The sequence below is a fragment of the Anarrhichthys ocellatus genome, unplaced genomic scaffold (genome assembly GCF_004355925.1).
Source record: "Anarrhichthys ocellatus isolate YVR2014 unplaced genomic scaffold, GSC_Weel_1.0 scaffold6, whole genome shotgun sequence".
Taxonomy (NCBI): Eukaryota; Metazoa; Chordata; class Actinopteri; order Perciformes; family Anarhichadidae; genus Anarrhichthys; species Anarrhichthys ocellatus.
Genome location: NW_022280036.1, coordinates 8,375,799 through 8,391,749, shown reverse-complemented (window position 1 = coordinate 8,391,749; position 15,951 = coordinate 8,375,799). Strand labels below are relative to the sequence as shown.

The 15,951-nt window shown below is 42.5% G+C and overlaps 1 protein-coding gene across 1 annotated transcript in view; it reads right to left on the bottom strand.

Annotated features, from left to right (window-relative positions):
- cgnl1 (cingulin-like 1) overlaps positions 1 to 15,951 on the bottom strand; it is a 28,220-nt gene extending 12,269 nt beyond the window's left edge. The window contains exons 1-8 of the mRNA XM_031846292.1: positions 15,776 to 15,951; positions 11,961 to 13,656; positions 11,687 to 11,781; positions 9,839 to 9,944; positions 9,222 to 9,323; positions 8,647 to 8,783; positions 7,209 to 7,347; positions 6,350 to 6,562 (exon numbers count right to left, since the gene is read on the bottom strand). Coding sequence (XP_031702152.1) covers positions 6,350 to 6,562; positions 7,209 to 7,347; positions 8,647 to 8,783; positions 9,222 to 9,323; positions 9,839 to 9,944; positions 11,687 to 11,781; positions 11,961 to 13,604 — 2,436 coding nt within the window. The 5' untranslated portion in view covers positions 13,605 to 13,656; positions 15,776 to 15,951. The remainder of the gene's footprint in view (positions 1 to 6,349; positions 6,563 to 7,208; positions 7,348 to 8,646; positions 8,784 to 9,221; positions 9,324 to 9,838; positions 9,945 to 11,686; positions 11,782 to 11,960; positions 13,657 to 15,775) is intronic.

Sequence of the window (15,951 nt, the reverse complement as noted above, 5' to 3'; positions counted from 1 at the left end):
TTTCCTAGTTCATTCCATATTTATACAATCTGTATTTTCAATAAATGTCAGCAGGATTAACCCCTTTATCAGATATACAGGTAACACCATTACAACTCACAATACTGCACATAAACTCTCATAGAAACATTTCAATAACAAGTAACCAAAGGCAGAGTTCAAATGCAACTCTGAGAGCCTAAATATCAATCACAATCAGTGTAAACACACAGGTAGTTTGTCCAAATGAAGTCATTTTCCACAAAGCCAGCTGCTTACATGTTATCATTTCTCTCCCCTCCCCATTCCCAACGTTTCTCTGCCTGTGCTTTGTGTTTCTTTTTGAAGACCAACATGTTGGAGTTATTTTTTATCCCATATGACTTCGGCCAGAGCGCCATCTTTGAAAAACAAACTGTGAAAACATTTGTTCCACAAAACCCAACATTGTGGCGCAAAATATAACATGCAGTGCAGTAATACATTTAAAATGCTACAGCAGCTGCAAAAACATGCCAACTGTGATTTGCTTCTGTAAAAGTTTAAGCCTACTGCTATATTATTGAGCCTGCATGCTATGAAGATGTTACGCTGTCATGTTTTAAAAAGGAGTAATCACCAAAATGTGTTTTTTTCTTTTTCTAGTTGTTATCTAATTTAGTCCAAACAAAGAGATTAGAACTTTAAACAGATGACATATGTGTGGCAGGCTATAATGAGCCTTTTAACTCCAGACCAGCAGCACTGTACGTGTTGTAGACATGCATTATATGTTTATTGGCCACTCAGGCGTTTACTCTTTTGATAGCTGGAGATAAAACGTCACCAATCCTGTTTTTCCCTTATTGTGGGTTTGAGTTTTTTGACAGCTGAAGTGATGTAGCCTCGTTGTGTCAAATAAAAATGCCTTTGTTGCCTTTGACCGAAGAGGCTTCAAATCCAAACTTGACCTAATTAAATCAAACTGTCCAAAGTCATTTAGAGTACAGGTCATACCTGTGTGGTATATCACCTTATCTGAACTTAATCCTCTTATCAGGAGAAGAACTTTAAAAAAACATCTTTGGCAGTGTGGAAGCCCTGATTTCCTTTGCCAGCACAAAGTGTGTGTTACATATACAACATCATCCTTCATTAAAGAAGTTACCCAGACCCGAGGTTAACTGGAACAGAAGGCCTGTCACGGACTGACAGGAAGGATTGAAGTAGAAATTAAAATGTGACAGCTGAGAAGCACTGGCATCTCTTTGGTCAAAGGAGGGCCGTAATCAAATCTTGTCCTGTGAGAAATTTAAACAGAAACCAGCTTTTAAAGTCTCTGTGCAAAGCCAAACTGCAAGCTTGCAGGGGTGTTTGGATACAACATGGCATTATTGAGACTAGTGAGACTGTGACCATGCAGATGCTCTGAGTGACTTGATGATTTTGATATTAGATGTATTGAAAGAACAGCTGTTGACATCACACACACTATCGTCTGCAATTGTCAATGAAACAAGCATTGCTGTAAGACGTGGAAATGTTTTGATGTGCCTTCATCACAGTGCACCTAACTTGCAAGATGAAAACAACTAATTCTGAAAGAAAGGGTGAACGCACTATCTGAAGTGAGGTTTTCATGATCTCAGGGCTGCCCTGAAAAACATATTCTCGTCAATTTTACTAGTTTTTTACTCTCTGACCATCAGTACAGTCACTGACAGCTTTCATCCCAAATAATGTAGGGACACTTACTGTAGCCAGTGCAGAATTATATCTAAAATCAATCATATTTTGGGGGTTTACTGGGACCACATTTGATCAAACTGGGTTCTGTGATCTCATGCACACTAATTTGGGGTTTCTGAATATCAAACACTTTAGTATCATCTAATCTATAGCCTTTTTTTCCCTGTAAAATATTACGCATACATTCATTTCTCAAATGTAAAACTGGATCATGCAATGTAACAGCAGAAAATATGGGGTGGAGCACTGCACCAGATGTAGCAACTCATGAAACTAATTACATTAATAAAGAGTATTTATTTAAATCATGAATTTTATTGAAGTGAATGTGACTCAAGACTTTGACTGTTAGGCTCCACAGGGTCAATTATTAAATCATGCACCACCATCCTGGCTAAAATTCAAAGAAAGGCTTAGTCTCAGTAGAAAGACAAACAGGGGGGGGGGGGGGGGGGCCTAAGGCCAAAAAAGACTAGGTTTGAATAAACTTGTGAGCAAGAGAAGGGATGCCCAAAATCCACATCCCCCACAACACTCAAACATGGGAGATCTCAGCCCACACGTTACACAGTTACAGTGAAGTCCAACATTATGTTCTGAAAAGGTCAGCTGGCATAGTTACAAATACAAGATCAAAATGTAATCTAAAATGCCAAGAGGCTGGTTCTGATTCAATATGTCATGGTCATGTGGATCACAAGAAGGCAGAACATAGAACATAAAATGAACAATCCCTGACAAGTTTACAAGAAAACACACCACCTGCCTTTAAAAGCAATGCTTGATGAATGCTAACTCTCAGGTTCTAACCACTAGTCTCACATGTTATTGGTCATCTCTATGGGAGATGTATATTTAACTTGACACCTGCAAGTTGTTTTGGCAGATTAGGCTCCCACCACATCAGCGCTCACAGGCAGCGAGGTAAAGGAACAACAAACACTCAAATCCAGCAACTGCCTGACTTTGCACGGACGTGACCCTCATATGGCCGTGCAGCAACATTTTCTCAACCAAACCTTTTCTGACTGAACTGCTGCTGTATTTAATTCTTCTTTTTAATGTATAAAGTTATCATTAAAGCCATTTGAAGACCAACAAGGATAAATGGCTAATTCCTTGCAGTCTCTGTCAGGATCCAGAAACTCTCCATCATTTCCTTCCTCACTCACTGCCCTGCATCTCCTACCAGCTCCTCAAGCTATACGCTTGGAAATACAGTGCTATCATCAAACACACAGACATATGCGGGAGTGCTTCCTTTCAAAACAAGCCTGAGGGGCAACTCTTCTGTGGGCCACGTAAGTTTGATGATCAGACAGTAAGACTTCAGTTCACACACTGGCAGAGATTACTCAAAAGGCAGGCTGAGATACGAGCGAGAATGGCACAGGCCAGAAAATGAACTGTGGTGAGCGGGAGATCACTGCAGAGTCTTGTGTGGAAACCGTGGAGTTAGGAAATGAAAAAATACGGCATTTGGGATTGAGGTTACAGATGAGAGCGTGATAACAATGTGGCCGTGTTACACACTGTGCCTCGGGGCTGTAGGTTTAACTTAACAAGAGCTGGAAATGGTGTGATAAGCACAAGGCTCTGTCTTTACAGTTAGGAAGGAAGAGTACAGCTGAGAGCTATTAAAGCTTCCAACACTGAGAATCCGGTGTGCTGCGGAGATGGAGATGAAACTGCAGCACCCTGAAGAGGCATAAATGAAAAGGCCCAAGCCTCTCCCGCAGGTCAGAGCAGGTGCACTGTAACAGAGCTGGAGTTGAGTGAAAAAGGAGGTCCGCAGGGTGCACATTCTCCACTTCGACCCCGACATTCCTGGAAACAGACCCTTCTCTCTACTCGCCACACCTCATCTTTCCACGTTTTGCATACCAGCACACGCTGACACACAAGATCAAATCCACTTCCAAAATGTGCCTTTTGCTGCAGAGCATTGAGAACTCAGGTAAGTAAAACTAAAAATAAGCAAATTCATATCTTCTTAAGAAAGTATGACCAAGATTTATCAACCCCGATGAAATTCCACAGATTTCAGCTCATTGTAAACACAATGCAGCTTTCAATTTCAGACACAAAACAGGCCCCCCCGCTCCTTTCAGGGGGTCAGCCACGCATCCCTTTTTCTACAGCATACTGACCCACTTATTCAGCATGTCCCAACCCCCGCTGCTATTATTGTGTGAAACAAACTCATCATTCATCATCGACTGAGGTCCGCAATTACCCCCACTCTTTCGGGGCACAGAAAGTCGAGGGGACACGACGCAACTCGGGAACGGCCGCTCATTAGATTAGTGATGGCTTGCCACTGCAATTAACTAGTATACAGAACAACTCAGTGCTCCAGTTTCCAGCATTCTTCTTCGCATGGGCTGCTCTGGTCAACCCAAACGTTAGGGCCACTCAGAGGGGGTCGGTTTGAGATGGGGGCACAAAAATAAAAGATGCTCAGTTCACTGTGGCTCTCGTTCTCCTCTGTATGACGCCCTCATACAAAGTAGAAGCGTACATGAGATAATAAACAGCTTTCCCTTTTAATGCCAGGCTTTCTCAAAACCTGTAGCTCAGCCGTCTGGCCACAGGCTGTGTTTTGAGCTCCAAAAGGCTTTGGGTTTCATGGTGATGCATGCTTGCTATTTTTTTGGAATGTGCATATCACGCTGTATTCTCATTACACAGAAAACCATAATTTCTAGATTAACAGTATTTATTACCCACATGCTTTCAATATGCTTATTTTGTAGATATGACGACAAAATTATTTAATTGATGTGTCTTTTATGTCCTAACTTGTCCGATCTTATTACCTGTTTTCACATTGCCCCGACATAAACAGCATATATAAACAGCGAAATCATAAAAGTGCAACTGTATAGATGAATATGAGTTCATGGTTCTGCATAATGATTGATAGGCAGAGTTTTCTAATCTCTGAATGCCTCGGTGTAACCTGAGCACAGAACATTAATTCAAGGACATAAATGACTGAGAACTCTTTCATATCTTAAAAGGGAAACAAACAATGACTTCATCTTGTCAAGTGTTTACAAAGCACTGAGGGTAAACCCCTGATGACATACTCCATCAGGGGAGCAGTACCTCTGTTTCAACCAAAGGAAATGTTCTCATAGACTGTTGCTGCAGAGCGCTGCTGTGGACCCCCACTGGGCCTGCAGGAAGCCGAGAACAAGCACAACTTCCACTCTTTGAGACAAACAGGACACACGTGAGTCACACAGCGACCTACTGAAAACAATGTGTCTTCAGTCCTTTCAGTGTGCCGTCTCCTGCCATGCACTGCTGTTCCTCTTATCTTAACTCACCTGCTCTCCATTTTACAAAGGCTCTCTGCTCTACCAAAAATGTACTTCAATCATTCACTCTTAAATGATGGCTGGTTCATCACTAGTTCAAGGAGGTTTGTAGATCTTGATGTTCAGGTTTTCAGAAGTTTATTTCTTGTTAATATAGTAAAAACAGAACTGTGACTGAGTATAACAGGGCCTTTATTTATGACTTGCTACTAAGCTACAATAGTGACATGCCAGCAAGACAACTTGTAAATATGAATCTACAGATAAATGTCTCTAAATGTTATTATTAATCATCCTTCCTGTAAAATGTTCCTCCCTACAGTAACAAGCTGAGATAAGACAACACCTCCACACTCCCATGAACAATGATTACGAGCTACATTAACTGTTACATCGTGTTTCATTTTTATCAGTTTGCTCTGTTGATGCAGCTCAAGTGTGTGAACTCAAGCTGAACTGAATTTCCACTTGCGTCATCTGAAAAAAATCGCACAGCTTCAAACTGCTGTAGGTGAATATGTTATCCTATGCTGATCAGTGTTTAAACTACTTTGTTTATGCACTGCGATTACATCACCATTAAAAAGTAGGATGTTTTTCAGCTCTTTATCATAAACAAAAACAAATCACAGAATCATGATTTATGACTAACGCAGCAGCAGCACAAAGCCATGTGCTTATGAAATTATGAAACTATGCATTTATAAGTATTACTGGAATTTACGGGTCAACTGCAGGTACATGAGGCTACTTTGGTGCTACTGAGGCATGTTAGAAACTATTAGTCACCAAAGTATTATGCTGAGTGCGGGTTTGTGGAATTATGTTGTTGAATGACAATATTTCAGTTTTTGTTGTTTAATATAAAAAATATCTCATCTTACTCATGTTAAACATTTCTTAAATTGCAATAGAGACAAAAAAAAACAAGGCCTCTTTGCCTCCATTGCCTGCTATTTTTGCAAATCCTTTCCACAGAAATAAAGTGATACTGATTTAAAGTGCCATGTTTCTTGAAACAGTATATCCTGCCGCTTATAGAACCAGCGTCTCAGTATTTTGACACTCAGTGCTACAGATAAGCCCCAACCTCTGGTGATGAACATATGGCATAACTTGAAATGCAAAACACACACACACACAGTTACAGCTCCCCCGATGCGCTGCTTATCTTGACTCTCCTCTGTGACAGGGTGTGTTTCTGGAGTGGGGGTGGGCGAAAGCTTAGCGAAAGCTAAGGAAGTGAGGAGGAGGGAACACAAGAAGTCAAACTGGAGGAGAGGGGAGGGAGGAGAAAGAAACGGGAGGCTGATTACCTGCTTGGCCTCCACCAAAGATGTCTGCAGCCTGCTTATTTCCTTCTCATACTGATCCCTCATCTTGTCCACCTCCTGATCATGAGCGGCCACTTCCTCCTTCAAGGCTCCTTTCAGAGCAGTGAGCTCCCTCTCTCTCCTCCTCAGCACCTCCTCCTGCTCCTCCTTGGCTAGGAGAACTTCCTGCATCTCCACCTTCAGTTGCATCATGTCCTGCGGAAAAGGAAGATAGTTTGGAAACATTTTATCAATTCAGAATTTGAAGATTCAGACTGGAGTTCACCGTGGCCCTTAAGTTTGCTCTTGCCTTTGGTTACATAGACATTTCTCACTGAAACCGTTTATATTTAACTGTTCATAGATCAAAAATGTAGAGCTGAAGACAAGACAGAATGTGGGCCTTTTGGAAATATAAATAACAACAAATGAGATAGTTTAGTCTGTAGCGTTTCCAAAGAGAAATCTTTCAGATAAAGCCATCACCATACTGACTTGCTTAGGTATAACAGAAATGTTTTCAGCAAAACTAAAATACATTTGGTGTTATTTCAGTGTGATAATCGCTATCAGCATTGTAGTATAGGATGGTACAAATCATTAGGCCTCTTCCAGACAGGCTGGTCTCTACACTGGCTGCATTACAGTTTAAACTTTAAAATACAGTGTGAAACAGCACCTTAATGTTAACTCACTCCAACACTTCACTTTACATCATGGTTTATGTACATGGTTTTAATATTCAAGAGGCAGAGTACCTTTTATCTTTCACGGTTGTTTTAGTGAGGTAGCCACATGTTCTACAAGCTTAGAGCAGAAAAACTCAACAACGTCTTCTCTAGAACAATGAACAGTGCATTACCACCATAATGATGTCTCTCTCTTCATCGGCGGCTGACTTCTTGGCTGAGTCGAGCTCGTCATGCATCTCTGACAGCTGGTCCTGCAGGTCTCTGATCTCTGTCTGGTGTTGCTCCCTCTCCATCTTCACCTGGAACAGCCTGACAAACCATGTGACATGTCACAACACACAGTACAGGCACTCTACATACTGCGTATGTACATGCACAGACACACCCGCACACCTGCACCTTAATTCACACATAGAAATGGCAGCACCTGTGCTGGGTCTTAATGTGAGGCCTATAGAGCACAGGGGTTAAAACGAATACCTGAACGACGGCAAAGCAATAATGTGTAAACTGCCTCTACACGACGACACAGAGGAAGAGGGTGATAAGTGATGTGAGGAACCTCAAACAAATCACCACAGTAATGTAGACTGAAGCATATTCCTGCTGTAAAAATAAACTAATCGATGTTTGGTATTGGGTCATTCATCCTGAGAAAGAAGCACAGTAAAGCTGAAACTACAGATGATAATCACCTGAGACACAAAACTTCAATTAAAACTTGGATTCGAAAAAAAATAATTAAAAATGAAGGTACGACAGAGAAGGAGGTAGAAAAAAAAAAAAAAAAAAAAAGAGTGTAGCGTTCAATAGTTCAATAATGCTCAAACATATTTTGTTAAGATATTCCAACTATACCCATCCAAAACATTGACAACTGCAAACAAAACCAGCAAGCTATGGATAATGCCAACACTCTAGACATCCAACTGAGCACTCCAATAACATTTGTACAATATGTAAAGGAGCAGAAATGGAGCTGGACAGTTAGTGCTGTCAGAATGAATAGTAAATCAGTCACCAAGCATGCATTAATATGGAGGGTGAAAGATAAACCCAACAAACCAGAGGAGTCACAAAGGGCTGTATAATAAGACAGAGCAACTGACATGGTAACCACCAACTACCAACAGTGAGTGGTTTCATCAACAGACATGCTACACTGCTTTCGGAGTGACAGTACTCCAACAAGTCAAGCTAATTATTCATATTATTCTATATTATTATTATATGGCTTAAGGAAGGTGTTAACAGCAACATGGTTCTTCTGATACACCACTTCTTCATTTCACCTGTCAACAAGGAGCTTCCCAAGGAGGGCATAAAGTCCCTGTTCCCACCAGCCTGCGTGCAAATCCTCAACAAATCATTAGAGATCAGTAGCGCAGCGACAAGATCATGGTTCGTCACCAGCTTCCCACCACACCACACACTGCCAGTTGTGTTTGCTGGAGCATGCAACCAGGATGGAGATACCAGTGAAGGGAGCTTAACTCACTGAACCACCCTGAAGAGTTAAAAATACTGGCACACAACAGAGCTACGCTAGTTGATTAATACCGATCATTAGTGACCTGTCATTCTCCAGAATTGTCACGCTGCACTTACTCTTCCACTGTGGCCTGGAGCTCGAACTCTGTTTTGGCTAGCTTCTCCTTCAGACGCTTGCACTCCTCTACACTCCGCTCCAGCTCCTGCTGCAGCTTCTTCAAACCTGCTACTGTCCTCTTGTCAGCCTGATTCCTCTGTTGGTGAAACACACAAATATTACTGTTGACATTTCAGTTTCAGTACACATATCTAGTCTTTTACATCCACTGCAACAAGCTTTCGGCCTTTGGATTGAATTGATCTGATCTGTTTGATAAAAACATAAAGTCATGGTCATTTTTTATCTGTTTGAGGGAATCTGAGAATGAACTGAAAAGTAAATGCAATACAAACAGTGTTTTGAATTTACATTTACTCTATTAAAGCACCCACTCACTACAATATTACAGGTTATCAAGATGCTGAGCAGGCTGTTTATTCTAAACGGGCCTTTGTGTTAAACTTAGCCAATTCTAGATTAAACTAGTAGCCCCAAAATGCTCTTTAGGATATTCTCAAAGAACAAGTTTAGCTATAAACCGATCGGCAACATAAACAGGCTGGTGTTGGAGGCACAGTTAGACTGTTGTCACCGTGGTTTGGTCCTCAAGTTGTCTCTTCAGTTCGGCCATTTCTTTTCCCAGTTCCTCATTCTGCTCCTGCAGAGCTTTGGTCTGTGCACCAAAGTCCAGAGACTGACAGAAGAAGACAGAAGTTTTAGGGTTGCTTAATTCTTATTAATCCATTATGAATCAAATTACAAGATGAATATTTGGACTCTGGCATTAGCACTCGGTTACTAAGTAAAGGGTAAATATTCAATAGCTGACAGTGTCTGCTCTGCCTCAGAGCATCAGAGATATAATATGTACACAGTCTTAAAAAGTCCCAAAAATCACAGTTTTCTTCACTGGTTTGAATCAAACAGGATGTTAAAGAAGAATTTACTGTCGAAATATATGTTAACACAAATAACTTGGTTGCATTTATCAACTTATCAACCAGTTCAGCTCCACTTTGGGAAGCTGAACCCCAAACACGCATCTCTCACCCATTTACTGGTAGATAACTAAATCACGAAGGTAAAACTGCACTTTTACAACCCCGAGTTTATGATTCGAATACAAACATGTGCAAAAAATTGCAGGGGAGAAGTGGCATACTTTAGTGGTTAGTGGTCCACAATTACGATGACATAACAATGTCTCACCTTGTTATCGATTTGTGCGCTCGCCGTGGCCCGAGACTTCAACGTCTGTATCTTCTCAAAGACAAGGTTGACCTTTCTCTTTGTCGTATCATCATTATCGGTGCTTCTGCAGACACACACGCACAGGTTATTAAAGGTATAAAAAAAACAACTTTTCTCAGTGTTTGGGAGCTCAAGAATTAATTGCAGACTGTTCTGGGAACAGAGTAAGTCATTCCCAGCTTAGAAAGGGTCAGGAAGGATCAAGCTGCTTTGATGTGTCACCTCACATCACAAACAGCTTCATTACACCCGTCCAATAAACTATGAGGCACATGAGGAGAAGAATGAAACGTATGGGCAGTTTAATGGAATTGCTGTATAGTCTCACTTCATCGCCAGGTGAACTAGTAGGAGCCAGAGCTAAAAATGTTTAAAAATGCAGTAATCAATGCATGGGTTAAGAAATAACACCACGTCTAAGGCATCTAATGCTTACTGTAATGTCAAATATATGATGTAGTAAACATTTACAGTCAAATAGTACCTTTGTTCATATTATTAGTTACTGAAACAAAAACAGATGTTTTTTAAGAAGCCTGAATTCACAACATTTGGTCCCAAAACCAGCCACACCCACATAGTTTCTGCCTCGCGCCCATTCTCTCTGGTGGTAACATATTTCCTGTCCTATATCTAAAAGATAACAAAGTGCCAAACATTTACAGTATTCTTTTGCTCAGTCAAAACCTTCCTAAACCTAAACAACAACATTTTCAGAGCTAAGAAAAGCAGCTTTGCCTTTGTCATTAAACACTAAGCATTTCTGAGTTCATCCCCAGCCGTGTGAAAGACCAAAGATCGCAGGATTTTCTCAACCCACAGAAGAACAATGATTCCTCCAGTTAAAGTGAAAACATCAGAATTCACAAAACTGGAGTTATACCACTTTCACATGGCAGCAGTGATTCATTATTTCAATAGATTACATGGCTGACACAGACAGCCAACCCCCCCCCCCCCCCCCCCCCCCCCAAAAAAAAACCCCTCTTTTCTCCTCATACAGATGATTTTCATTAAACCTTTATAACCCCTCTTGGTGAATGTTTGTCTTCTTAGGCCTTGGGAATGTAGCTCAGTTTCAGCCCCACTTCCATCTGTGTTTCCTTTCCTTTGTCCTGTGACTCCTGACCTGTGGCCCGGCACACCCAAGCAGTTTCCTGCTCTCTTTCTACATGATCACAAGTCTGTGGCACGTGTGCAAGAACTGTAAAAACTGGCAAACTCTTTTTAACTGTGAAATGGCGCACAACTGATTCAACTGCTGTAGAGTACAGTTTAACTGGCAACAAGACTTGACAGTGACTACCTACTACAAGTTAAAATACTGTAAAGAATGCATACACCATCATATCTGCCTGCTTTAAAACCTGAACCACATTTAACCTTTTAACCCAACATGCCTTTCCTTGACAGGCAGTGAGTGTCTGATTACAGACGCAAACAGGACGTTTTCGCACTGCAGCAAAGAGAAAGCAGAGAGAGAAAGTGGGGTTCTGTGAAAAAACAAACTCTAGACAGCTGGATGGGAGGGTAAGATGAGCACATTCCTTAACTTTTATCACAAACAGTCCAACTCTGATAAAAACACACAGAACAGTCTCTTCCTTCATGATGCATTACCTTATCGTGCCAACATGATACATTTAGGTATTAGAGTAAACAATATGCTCAGTTCATGATTCAACTAACAGCCAAGGAATTAAGACTAGAAAATGTTCACAACATTCAGTCTTTTTTTATCAATGAGCAAATAAAGCTGAAAAGTATATTTATAAGATACAGCAACAAAAATTCAAGATAACTCACCCATCCTTCAGGTAATTGAACAAAATTTGTTTTGCTGTCTCTTCGTGTGTTTGTTGTGAAAGCTCCTGTTGACCTTTCAAAAGATCAGGTGTCGCCTGGCAATGACAGGAAAGGAGATCTTAATGAAGTTTTTACAAGACAGAACAGACGATCATCTGTTGGAGAATATTCTTATAATTCAAGTAAACTAAGACACATGTTAAAAAAAAAAAAGACATTTCACATTGAATAGGTAAGATCCAATCATAATGCTTCAGCATACATTCCTTTTTACCTGAGCATCTGCCTCTGTATTGGGCTTTTTGTCGGCGGTGGAAGAAGGCTTGGATGGAGATGTTGACGACACCTTTCCAGCTGAGAAGGCGCTGTCCACGCTTTTGAATGGTAGTGAAGAGGTGCGAGTTTGTGGCTTGCTGTAACCCTGTATGGCGCTTACACCTTTAGAGGTGGTGCTCTGAGGGGAGCCAGGCGCACTGGCCACACAAGATGAAGCCCTTGAGTCACCCTTACCATCTACAGCCGTGAGCCAAGAGTCCTGACTGCCGCTTGTTTTCTGCAGCCGTAGCTGTGAGGGCCGCAGGACATGCTCCATTGATGTGCCTCGCTGGCGGCTAAATCCGTCCACGCAGCTAGAGCCATCTCTTAGGCCGAAGGCGCTATCCACACTGCGTGAGCGCTTCCTGTCGTCTGGATTGATCCTGTTCCTGCGGCCCGCCCGGCCCCTGCGGTGGTGGCTGCCATCTTTGCCGTCAAACTTCTCAATGAGTTCATCAACACCAGGAATGGAGCCTGTGTCAATGTCTCTGCCTGAACCTGGAAGGAAAGGGATGTAGCGGCGGTTCTCGTGGCGATTGATGGTGTCTGCGTATAGGGGGTCTATCTGTTCCTCCACCAGAGCTTTAGAGGTGGAAGATGAGGAGGAGTGGCGGGAACGGGATGAGGACTGAAGGACTGGACCGCTGGAGTCAGTCCTGCGTAGAGGAAGGACATCAGGCTCTCGGTGGGTGCGCTCGAGGCTGGAGTTGGTGCTGCTCATCGAAGTGGGGGATCGAGATGATGTCTTGCTCTGCTCACTTGTTCGACGTGACACGGTGGAGGGCTGAGGCTCGGCTGGAAGCACTGGTTGCTGCTGCGTTTTAGAGCCTGGCTTGGACTGAGGTGGATTCAGGTTGGCAAGATGAGGTTTGGACTGCGGCTGAGCTACTTGTGATTGTGGTCTGGTCTGAGACTGAGCCAGCTGGGTAGGAGGCAAAGACTGGGGCTGTGACTTCGGCTTAAAAAGGGCTGTCTCACTCAGGCTCTGGGATGGAAGTTGCCTTTTCTCTTGCTGCGCAGGAGCTTTGCTCCTGTCCAGGCTTGATGACATGGCATTGGACAGCGCAGGTACAGAAGATTTGGAGGAGGAACTCTGGTGTTGGTTCTCAGTCTCATCCAGAGGAAGAGGCCTTGAAGGCAGGCTGTGGAAAGCATCAAGGGTCAGGGAGTTGTTCTCTGGATCATACGGCTGCAGTATCTCAGGGTGCTTCTGAAAGTTCAGAAGAGAGGAGTGTTTCTTTCCCTGTGAATCTGCGATGCCATTTTGAGGACCAGTGTAATGGGTTATCTTCTGAGACCTGTACTCCATAAAGGGGCTGTCGGATCCAGCCTCCTTTCCTCCCCTGAAATCATACTCCTGGTAGTTCTCAATAAAAGAGCCCTCTGTGTCGATGTACCCATTACTGTTCGGGTCCATAAGGGATTGAGAACCCCTGTCCTGGTTGTTGAGAACTACATATGGGTGTCCATCTATACCCTGGACACGGATGCTGAGACCGTATGTACCAGCTCCATTGCTCTGTGGCCTGGAGGGGCGGGACGGCTGAGTGTGGCCCCGCTGTGGTCCACTGTTAGGAATGCCTGTAACTCTGTATGACTCCATCAGGAATGCAGAAGGAAAATAAATCCCACTCCCTGGATCAGGTGGTCCACCTCTACAAGCAAAGATTCAGACGGGTTCATTAGTCAGAGATGAGACACTACATAATTCAGTAATATCAACAAATGTTTCCCAGTTCCACACTCAGCCACTAATGAAACATTAAAGCCTCACTGCATTTAATTATGTTGTCCGCTTTAATTAGTTTTTCTTGTTTTGCATGAGTCTTAATGTTCTGTTTGCTCTCCACTGAGGTCCCTGTGTTGTTTATAACATCTCAGTCAGAACACATCGCATCTCTGGAAATATGAGTCAACATCAGCCACATTTTTTGCAAAAATGACCAGGTAGTGTTTAAAAAAGCATGACAGGTGTGTGACTAACAGGTATGGCATAACAAAATGACTGTTTGCCATGCATGACAAAGAATATAGGTTAAATAGTTAAGAGAAAGGTATTAACAGAAAGAAAATAATTGAATATGAGTCAGTCAGACCTGAGAGAAATGTAAGAGCTCTGCCATCTCTCCACAACTTTGACGGGTGTTAGATTTAGAGTGATTGTGCAGTGTGTGTGTGTGTGTGTGTGTGTGTGTGTGTGTGTGTGTGTGTGTGCATACACAGTGTAATGGATCCTTGTAAATGACAACGTAATTGCAGCCCAGGCTCGTGGGATATGCCATGAAAAGAGAGCAACAAAATCTTATTTGGCTCAATTTTGTCACATTTATAATAAATGCGGGGCTGTTTGACTGATTTGCGGCACGACCGTGAGAACACAGCTGGCAATAAATATTAAACTCTGTACAAACATTAAAACATTACAAGCTACCAAATGTTTTTAGACACATTTATGCCTGGAAAGCCAGTGAAGACAAAGCCATCAGCAGCAAACATGTGTTTCTTTGGACAATGGGCTTTGAACAGGTTCCTGTTTGCCTTGCTGATAGCGTCCCATTCCTCCTGATGTTACAATACAAAGACGGGCGAGATGGGGCTGGAAGAAGGACACTGATAAGACAGGCAACAAAGCCACAAGCAGGATATATCACATTAGCATGAAATAGGTAACGGCAGACAATACTGAGCCCTACTGAGCCTATTTAGTCAAAACATAGCACCATGTAAGGTTTGGAGATATGACAATACGTACTGCGAGAAGATGTACATTGGTTAACTGACGCAGGCTTGCCATGCTGGTCGTGTCGGGTTTCATTATGTCATTGTGGGAAAAGTAGCAAGTACAAATCAATGAGCAGGATGGCTTTACGTCAATATTGGAGTTTTTGTTTTGTTTTTGCTTCAATATGAAAAATATTTGTCATGTATTCAATTGGCTGGATTAGCCAAATGTTCTTCCTCCCATTGTATTTGTCACTGCAAAAGCAGGAATCCTTCACTGAGGCAGTGCTGCCTTCATGACCCTGTGTGCTGCCGAGCAGGGAGGTCAGCGTGAACCACAGGTTGGATGTCAAGGCCCTTGCTTTGATCTGTGCAAAAGGGGGAGACTCTGCAAAGATTTAACAAAAGCAGATTTTGTATCTCCTCGTGTGACCCGATTAGTTTTCTGTGTCAGAGTTCAGACACTGCGTCTTGCGTCTTGTGTCTTGCAGCTGCAGCGGCTCACATGACTACATGAAGAAAACACTTCGGTTAACAGCAGCCGACCTTGAAAGAGCGAATGTAAACGGTGAAGCTAGGATTTACACTGTGGGAAAATATTATTACGTAACAATGAATGGGAGTTCACTAATCTGAAGCGTCAGGTAGATGCAACGGGAGCGTACGGGATCAGCTTTTTAACAAATAAAATAAACTTACAATAACACTAATGTGTTAGTGACAGGCAGTGATTTAGAGGGAAGTCGTTAATTAGTTAGCGTTAGTTGACAGAAGTGAAGAAACGAGTGAGTTGACGCAGTTTCTGGACTCTTTCATCGCTGCTCAGAGCAACAGGTGGCATGAATCACAAGCCAGAGATTTACTTTAAAACTTCTTTCTTTTTTCGTGACTCACTTCAGTAAGTCAAGTTTGTAGCGCGTCAGTGGTCCTCATTGCTGTTAAATGTTCAATTCGTCATCTTTTTTGTTGAGTTGAACGGCTATTAGCGCTCTCACAGCAGACACGGAACCTTACAATGAATATTGTTAGCGGACGTAACGTATAGTTACTCACCAGCGTCGTTCTCTCTGGTGCAGTGATCGCAGGTCTTACGCGTTTGTTTTAAATGATTTTCGAAGAGATGAACGGTTGTGCAAAGTGCCCACGCCACTGCTTGCTAACTTATTAAGTTCTGTGTTGTTTTCTGGGAGAGAGGACAGGACAGTTTCTGCAGGACGTCCGACGCTCCG